General features: G+C 45.8%; 1 protein-coding gene across 6 annotated transcripts in view; it reads left to right on the forward strand.

Annotated features, from left to right (window-relative positions):
- Nucleotides 1-8,017, forward strand: part of DOCK8 (dedicator of cytokinesis 8) — a 230,982-nt gene extending 222,965 nt beyond the window's left edge. For all 6 annotated transcript variants that reach the window (XM_058693243.1, XM_058693244.1, XM_058693245.1 and 3 more), the window contains 2 exons: nucleotides 6,424-6,594; nucleotides 6,916-8,017. In XM_058693243.1, the coding sequence (XP_058549226.1) occupies nucleotides 6,424-6,594; nucleotides 6,916-6,976 (232 nt within the window). In that variant the 3' untranslated portion in view covers nucleotides 6,977-8,017. The remainder of the gene's footprint in view (nucleotides 1-6,423; nucleotides 6,595-6,915) is intronic.
- The last annotated feature ends 1,725 nt before the right edge of the window (nucleotides 8,018-9,742 follow it).

Here is a 9,742-nt window from a genome sequence, read left to right on the forward strand (position 1 = left end):
GTTTATTTTTGAGAGAGAGAGAAATCAGGGGAGGGTTTGAGAGAGAGGGAGAGAGAGGATCTGAAGCGGGCTCTGCACTGACCGCAGAGAGCCCGATGCAGGGCTCAAACCCACAAACCAGGAGATCGTGACCTGAGCTGAAATCGGATGCTTAACCTACTGAGCCACGCAGGCACCCCTTTTTTTAAATCCCTTTTGAAAGAGTTTATTTATTTTGAGAGAGAGAGAGAGAGAGAGAGAGTGAACACATGAACAAGCACGTAAGGGGTAGAGAGAGAGAGGGAGAGAGAGAGAGAGAGAGAGAGAGAGAGAGAGAGAGAGAGAGAATCCCAAGCAGGCTCCACACCATCAGCACAGAGCTGGATGTGGGGCTCGAACTCACAAACCGAGAGATCACGACCTGAGCTGAAGTCGGACGCTTAACTGACTGAGCCCCCCAGGCACCCCTCCCCACTTAAAAATGGGAATTATAATAGTAACTACCTCTTAGATCTAGTGTCCGGATACAATAAGCTAATACACAGGGCTTAGAATAGGGTTGCACATACTAAGTGACCAGTAAATGTAACATCATTCGGTGGGACGAATGGAGACCCGATCAATTGGAATAGGAAGCAGAAACTGAATTTAAATATAGAAAGTGAAGTTTAAATTTAAATGGAGCAATTGTCCACCGCTTACTTCTGTGCCTTCATAAGGTTTGTACCGTAAGACACGGGGGGGCCGAGGAGACCGGAGCCTGGGAGAAACAGGACTCTGGATTTGCACCTGCTGTTCCCACAGGTGTGTAGCTCAGGACAGAGCTCAGCATCTGTTTGCCTCTTATTTTCATTAATGGTGAAAAACGAGGGACAGGAACGTAAATTCTCCAGCAGTTCATCGTTCTCCTATTGAGCAAACAGTTTTTGTACTCGGATTAGCTCCATCAGAAGTCATAACCACAACAACAATCAGCATTCTTACACATTCTGAGCATCGCAGGTTTTCACTCATTTCGGCTTTACAAGCACTGCGAGGTCGGCTATTATCGCCGCCATATCACAGGTGAAGGAGTAGGCATGGAAAGGTTAAATACCTTGCCTAATGTCACAAAGCTAATACACCCCAAAGCGGGATGCAGAGGTGACTGTCTAGACTCTTAGGGACTCCAGAGTCTAGAGTCTAGACTCTTAGGGACTATTCTGTGCTGTTCTCTTTTTTTTTTTTTTAATTTTTTTTTCAACGTTTTTTATTTATTTTTGGGACAGACAGAGACAGAGCATGAACGGGGGAGGGGCAGAGAGAGAGGGAGACACAGAATCAGAAACAGGCTCCAGGCTCTGAGCCATCAGCCCAGAGCCTGACGCGGGGCTCGAACTCACGGACCGCGAGATCGTGACCTGGCTGAAGTCGGACGCTTAACCGACTGCGCCACCCAGGCGCCCCTGTGCTGTTCTCTTTAGGAACTGCCTTCAGGTGCTAGAAACGGAGAATGGAAGGAAGATGGGTTTCAATAAGCTAGAAACTTGTTTTCCTCTCATATAAAGTAAGATCAGAGATTGTCACCCCAGAACTACGCCATCAGTGTGGCCTCTTTCCATTCTTTTGCTCGGCCATCCTGATTATAGTGCGTCCAGCCTCACGGTCACAAGATGGCTGCTTAAGGCTCTGGCCATCCTGACCACATCCTTGGGAAGCGTCTAGAAATGAGGAAAGAGCAAACATCTATGCCCCTTTAAAGAGCTTTCCTGGTGACTTTATCTTGTATTTCATCGGCTCTCCATATCCGGTAAGGGAGGCTAGGAAATGTAATGTTCCAAGTAGGCTCACCACGTGGAGTTCCATCACTAAAAAATAGAATGGACTGAGGCAGCAGCTACCGGTTTTTGGCAATCCCAAGGGACTGACATGCAGGCTGTGCTGAAGGAGCATCACAGAGGAGGGAGGCCAACAGATATACAGAGGTGGAGGGCTACCTGACCACCCTGTCTGTAGGCAAGACGCCTAACTCCTTACAGAGAGGCCCCAGGAAGTGACCGTCAGCAAGAGCCAGGAACCATGTTCTGGAGTTAAAACTTCCCGCTCTTTGTCCACATCAGCGTGGTTTCTGTGGGACTCTGGCTGCTGGAAAGCCCCAGGCACGTCTGCTATAAGAAAATGCTTGTGTTCAGTGAGGTTACCAACAAAGGAGGTGGGCTTCTGAAATAGCATCACTGAGTGAGAACAGCACACTTCAGATATACATAGACCTAATGAAAATGTTACAGGCAAGGCCAGTGAAACAATTATTTACGTTGTAGTTCTATGCTACTGTGTAGATTTCCCAAGAGAAATGGCTGTGCCCAGGGAGGTGTATTTAGTGCACGGCTCTCTTTATTTATGGATTTAAATTAACACAATGGAAATTATTTTAAGTTTAATAAAATCCAGTGTATGTAATCCAAGTGGAAGAACGGAGGAAACACAGAAAATGTGTATGAAACAATGTATAAATTATAAAATTTGTTAGAGTATGGAACACCTCGGCCACTCAGTCAGGTAAGCATCCGACTCCAGCTCAAGTCATGATCTCGCGGTGCGTGGGTTCGAGCCCCGCATCAGGCTCTGTGCTGACAGCTCGGAGCCCGGAGCCTGCTTCGGACTCTGCGTCTCCCTCTCTCTCTGCCCGTCCCCTGCTCGTGCTCTGTCTCTCTTCGTCTCAAAGATAAATAAACATTAACAAAAATAAATAGTATTTAAAATTTGTTAGAATAGAAATTAGTATTACTACTATAAAAGCTAGAACATTTTCACCCCACCTATTCATAGATTTGTCTTTGGAATGCTCTGTTTATTTATTTTTTTATTTTATTTAAATCCAAGTCAGTTAACAGGTAGTGTTATAGCGGTTTCAGGAGTAGGATTTAGTGATTCATCACTCACCTGTAACGCCGTGTTTATTTACCGCTACTGAAAAACACAGAGGCTTAAAAGGACAACATCTCCTTATTATGCATGTGGCTCTAGGGGTTGGTGGGCTCAGCTAGGTGGCTTTCGCTCAGCCTCTCAGTGGCAACCAGATAGCCGCTGGGGCCCGGATCACCTGAAGGCTTCCTCACTGTCTGCGCTGAAAAATACTCACCCAGAAGGTGGTTCAGGATTGCCACAGTGCATGCCCCACGAGACCTAGCCAGGCAGAAGGCACGTTGCCTTCTGTTACCCAGTCCCAGAGCGTCACCTCTGCCACACTGTCCACAGGACGGGCAGTTATTGCTGTGACCATTTTTGAAAACTACGACCTGCCACACTCCAGAGGCACGGGTCTGCCTTAGTATCAAAGCTTCTCCCTTAGCCCACTCCACGGCCCCAGGAGGTCATATGAGATCATCATTCCCATTTTACAGATGAGAAAACTGAGGGTGTCGGTGTTTGAGTCATCGTGCTAATGCGTAGCAAGTGGGTGTCAGCTCCAGCTCTGCCTACAGGTAAAGCCAGCTTCTGCAGGCCTGTTGTCGTCTGTCACCCCACCGGGGTCTTGAAGTCATCCTGAACCTGATTTTATGTTTCACATGGCGGTAGCTCGTGGAACAGTTACTCGAGAAGCAATAAAATAATAATAAGGGATGAGGGGGATTTCTCAGGATTCAAAGGTCACACACCTCCCATTCCCACCGCTTCTGGAAACCTTGGACATGCCACCTCAGGCATCCTACAATTTGCCTCAGTTAATGGCAACCTTAAAAGCTAGGGGAATCGGGGCGCCTGGGTGGCTCGGTCGGTTAAGCGTCCGACTTCGGCTCAGGTCATGATCTCACGGTCCGTGGGTTCGAGCCCCACTTCGGGCTCTCTGCTGACAGCTCGGAGCCTGGAGCCTGTTTCGGATTCTGTGTCTCCCTCTTTCTCTGACCCTCCCCTGTTCATGCTCTCTCTCTGTCTCAAAAATAAATAGAGGTTAAAAAATAAAATAAAATAAAAAGCTAGGGGAATATCCAGTTAAGGGAGTTCTTTTGGCTTGTGTCTGAGTTACCAAACCCTTCTGCCACAGGCTAATTCTAGGGGGAAGCGGTGATCATGGGTTTATTTTTGCTCAGGCCAGGTAGCGTTCCCCTGTCACTCAGCCACATTCTACCCTCTTTACCTTTGATGGTTATCCTGTACATGTGTTGAGTGGTCATACCGAGGATTTGGGTAACAAGGTCCCCATGACTGAACCCAGACCTGACACCGCTATGGGGAAAACAGTTTAAACCACACTGATCGCCAGAATGCCATTATCTGAAGCAAAATAAAGAATTATTACTAATTTCGCAATGTCAGCTAGGTTTCAACCATTAGGTCGTCCTCCAAGGTCTGTTGATTTGTAAGTGTCGTTGGGTAGAACAATGTAGAATAAAAGGCAGGGCTTTATCATGTTGACATAACATGATTTTCTTCTTCGGTGTGAAGCGTAAGCTGTGAGGGACCCCGGAAACACGAGGCTTGACTGTCTCCAAGTTAGATCAACACAACGCGTTTTAACGATTTTTCTGTCTGATACTCGACGGTTTTACCACAGTGGAGTTGGGTGTGGGTCTTCTCTTGCCGAGGAGACTTTTCGTGTCTGTTTGCAATGCTGGAAAACTGTCAGCTGTCATCTCTTTATTTATTTATATTTTTAAGTTTATTTATTTTGAGGGAGAGAGTGAGTGGGGGAGGGGCAGCGAGAGGGGGAGAGAGAACTCCAGGCGCCTCACTCTCAGTGCAGGTTTTCACAAACACTGAGATCATGACCTGAGCTGAAACCAGGAACCGGACGCTTAACTGACTGAGCCACCCAGGCACCCCTCAACCAATGTTTTACATTTTTAATTCTTTTTTTTTTTTTTTAATTGCTTCGGTGATTTCCTTAGATCTGTCGTATAGCTCCTGTGTTCTCCATTTGTGTCTGGTATACTTTTTTAACCTGTCCATTGTGACTTTGCTTTAGTAACTATATTTTTAACTTCTTTTTAATGTTTATTTATTTCTGAGAGAGAGAGAAAGAGACAGCGCGAGTAGGGGAGGGGCAGAGAGAGAGGGAGACACAGAATCCAAAGCAGGTTCCAGGTTCCGAGCTGTCAGCACGGAGCCCGACGCTGGGCTCAAACTCATGAACCATGAGATTATGACCCAAGCCAAAGTCAGACACTTCACTGACTGAGCCACCCTGGTACCCCTAGTAACTATATTTTTAGATCTAGAAGTTTCATCTGGTTCTTTTTTGAAATTTCCCTAATCTCTTCTTTCGTACTCTCCAATTTTTTTACTCATGAATTTTATGCCTTTTATTACATCTCTGTATTCGCTTTGGTCTTTTCTATTGTTCTGTCGTCTCAAATTCTTATTGGGTTATTTCTTCTGCTTGTTGCCTCTGTTGGTTCTCCCTCATGATGGGTTGGTTTCCTGATAATATGCTTTGTGACATTTAAAAAAAATTTTTTTAATGTTTATTTTTGAGAGAGACAGAAATAGAGCATGAGCGGGGGAGGGGCAGAGAGAGAGGGAGACGCAGAATCCAAAGCAGGCTCCAAGCTCTGAGCTGTCAGCACAGAGCCCGACATGGCTCGAACCCACGAACCGTGAGATCATGACCTGAGCCGAAATCAAATTAGCCAACTGAGCACCCTGCTTTGTGATGTTTTATTGTGAGCTCATCCCTTTGGCAAGGGTCACTCTTTGTACAGGTGGGTGGCCCATGAGCCCTGATTGAGAAAGGGTTTCTCCAGGAGCAACTTGACATTAATTTCCATTTGAGCCCTGCATATGTCAGGAATCTTGGTTGCTTTTTTTTATTATTATTATTGTTTATTTTTGAGAGAGAGAGAGAGAGAGAGGCAGTGTGAGCAGGGGAGGGGCAGAGAGAGAGGGAGACACAGAATCTGAAGCAGTCTCCAGGCTCTGAGCTGTCAGCACAGAGACTGACACAGGGCTTGAACCCATGAACCATGAGATCATGACCTGAGCTGAAGTCAGATGCCTAACTGAGTGAGCCCCCCAAGCACCCCACACTTAGCATGTTCCATTCTTCAACGACCCTGGGTTTGAAACCTGGACCCACCCCTTCCTCACAGTGTTATCTTGGGCGAGTCACCTGACGTGGCTGAGCCTCAAAGACGACACAGAGCCACAGACTTTCCAGATTTGTTGGGGAAATTAACCAGATAATGTATGGAAACCTCCTTGTATGGTGCCTGGCACCGAGCATCTCACAGCATCGAGATCGCCTGGGTCATCACTCTGTAGCGATTCTCATTCCTGAGATCTGATTCCTTAAATCTGAGTCCAGAAGTCTGAATTTGGAAAGGCTCCACAGGCCCCCTGATAGGCTAGCAAGTTTGGACACACTCTTGGAGGTACTGGAGGAACGTTAGATAGTAGCTAAGCACTTCACGCTCCTGTGAAGTAAAGCCTCATTCCCCTCTCTGCCCTGTTGTGTGTGTATCTCAGATGCGGTGAGGCCGTGGAGAAAAACAAACGTCTCATCACGGCGGACCAGAGGGAATATCAGCAGGAACTCAAAAAGAACTACAACAAGCTGAAAGAGAACCTCAGGCCAATGATCGAGCGGAAAATTCCAGAACTCTACAAGCCGATATTCAGAATTGAGAGTTCCAAGAGGTGAGTTCGGGGCAAGAAGTCCTCTTCCTGGGGGATAAAGGACAGTGATCAGGCCCGGCCATTGGGGCACGCTCTGGTGCATGGGGCATCGGAGCACTGGGAGTGTGCCTGGCTTAGAGAAGCCTCCAGAACCGGATCTGTCCCGATTCCATCCTGCATCCTGAGTGCTTATCCCCACCCTTCTCCTTGACCTCCCTGGGACCCCTTCCTGTGATTACCCCCTCCCTCTCTTTAAAAGGCTAAGGGATCTTTCTTACCTCTGGTTTCTCTCTCTCTCTCTCTCTCTCTCTCTCTCTCTCTCTCTCTCCTTTTTAATTTCAGAGACTCCTTCCACAGATCTAGTTTCAGGAAATGTGAAACCCAGTTGTCACAGGGCAGTTAAGAAAAGCTGTCTTCACGCTTAGAGACTGAGGCCCCCGTGACCCTGGCGAAGTGCTCGCTGGTACTGAAAACACGGGACATTTGCTGCGCAGGACCGACCGCATGCTCCCTGACAGAGCCCTGGAAGCTTCAGGATCCGAGTGACCGTGGGGATTCCATCTAAATGGGGTCTGATTAGATTTTGGCCATACTGAGGGATCGGGATAGTGGAGGGTGGTTAATCAGAAGTGCCAGTGTATTTATCAAAGCATGGTTCTCCCAATACTGTACAAAACAAGGCCTACATGGCATCTCCTGTTGAATGGCCGGTCACAGTCTATGGGAGAGATGACTTCTTCTGGCCATATTTGGATTTACAGGATAACCCCAAATCGCCCAGGGGAAAATGGAAAATCTTTCCACTGTCCTATTCAAAGTGAACTTCAGTCCTTCCCTGTTTGTGGGAAAGTAGGGTGAGCCGGCAGGTGGGCAGAACATAAACATGTTCAATAAATGTTCCAGGGGAGTCCTCACGCGAAATCTAAAAGTCATCATGGTTGGAAACGTGGGGGTAGATTAATTATTTGTGAACTCGTCACCTTTTTGGTCACAGCGGACTGATTGTGCAGTTATTTTTGCTGGATTGTTACTGTGTGTTAATTTAACAAGCGTGTCGAGAGGCGCACTGGACACAGTGAGTTAGGAGATCCACGGTGCTCCGCGACATTGACTTGCATCGAAACAGTTCTCCTGCAAGACTCTGCCTTTTTTCTTAAGCTCCTTCTCGCTCACTCTTTCTCTGCTCCTGTCTGGGACCAAGTTTATTTTTATAAAAGGATAATATCTCTGCTTTCATTTCAAAAAATTGTGCTGTCCGTCAGCATATGTATGTATATCAGCTACAGAGTATATTCAACGTTGACTTCTTTTGACAAAGAAGGAGACAGATGGACGCAATTATTGTTTGAGAATTAAATGGTCTATTTTTCATGCAGCTGATGACCTTGACTGGTACTGAAAACGTAATAAGAATTGCAAGCAAAATGCTTCCCTTTGCAGCTCATGTTTCTGTTGTTGTTGTTGTTTTGTTTTGTTTTAATTTTGACAACTCGTAACTCTTGGAAAGCATTGCAGAGAAGACGAAACATTTTTATGCCATCAGGCCTTTCAGACAGTGCTAGCCAGGGTCTCACTTCTTATGTCGTGTTTAATTTGGTATTCCTAAGACAGAATGTAATTTGGATAACCCAGAACTTTTTAGTTTATACCATCAGGTATGTATGAACTTATATTCTGAAAGAGGTCTTTTTTATTATTATTATTATTACCAAAACTTTACTAGTTTAAGTGGCAAACTTTTTGTGTTTTAGGCATTTGGGGCAGAACTCTTTCTAAAGTAGATTATACACTTAATTGCTTTTAAATGAGTACATATGATATACGTTAATTCCATATGCTGTTTAGCATCTTTTGTGGGGGAGGTCTGGATGAGACCAAGGTCAAATACATTGTCACTGTCCTCCAAAGCCCGCCAGCTTTAGTGAGGAAGAGCATCCACACACATGTGGCCACAGTACGGAGCAGACTAGAACAGGCCCTACAGAATATAACCTTTTAGGGGCACCAGCGGCTCGGTTGGTTAAGCATCTGACTTTGGCTCAGGTCATGATCTCACGATTCGTGAGTTTGAGCCCCACATCAGGCTCCGTGCTGACAGCTCAGAGCCTGCTGCAGATCCTCTGTCCCCCTCTTTCTCTGCCCTTCCCACGCTCACTCTCTCTCAAAAAGAAACAAACGTTAGCAATGCCTGGGTGGCTCAGTCAGTTGGGCATCCAACTTTGGCTCGGGTCACGATCTCACAGTTCGTGGGTTTGAGCCCTGCGTCCAGCTCTGTGCTGATGATGCAGAACCTACTTGGGATTCTCTTTCTCAAAATACATACAACTTTTAAAAATTATAAATAAATAAACATTAAAAAAAGAAGACTGTAACCTTTCAGGAGTGAGTCAAAGATTGGCCATCACTGTCAACATCTATTATATTTTGCCCCCAAACAAGTGTTCACTGTGAAGTTATCTAGGGTTGTGTTATAACTCAAGAGCCCTAATAATCCTAACTGCCTAAGATATTCCTGATTAAATGTCCCCTGCGTTTTCTCAGGCTCTCTGGTACCACAGTGGGTGCTGCTTAGTGACAGGTGCAGGGACTGGGTTAACTGCTGCATTCCTGTCCCCTAACCCAGTGCTGAACTCACAGAAGGTACTTAGTAACTATTTGTTGAATGACAACAAACGGATGAGTCTGAGTAGCCTGGCTTCTAAGACAGCGCTGCCCACTAGGAATGCAATACAGGCCACATAAATAATTTAAAATTTTCTAGTAGCCACATTAAAAATAATCATAAAAAGGGGCGCCTCGGTGGCTCTATCGGTTGAGCATCCAGCTCTTGATTTCAGCTCAGGTCATCATCTCTCCGTTCGTGAGATAGAGCCCCACACCGAGCTCTGCACTGACAGTGTGGAGATGCTTGGGATTCTCTCTCCCCCTCTCTCTCTCTGTGCCCCATCCCCCACTCATGCTGCCTCTCTCTCTCTCCAAATAAATAAACATGAAAAAATTTTTAATCATAACAAGAGACAGGTGGAATTAATTTTAACAATACATTTTAGTTAACTCAATATATTTTAAAATGATCATTTCAACATATAATCAACATACAAACTATTAATGGGGCATTTTACATTCTTTTTTCATACTAAGTCTTTAATATCTGTATGTATGTAGTTTA

The sequence above is a fragment of the Neofelis nebulosa genome, chromosome 12 (genome assembly GCF_028018385.1).
Source record: "Neofelis nebulosa isolate mNeoNeb1 chromosome 12, mNeoNeb1.pri, whole genome shotgun sequence".
Lineage (NCBI taxonomy): Eukaryota > Metazoa > Chordata > Mammalia > Carnivora > Felidae > Neofelis > Neofelis nebulosa.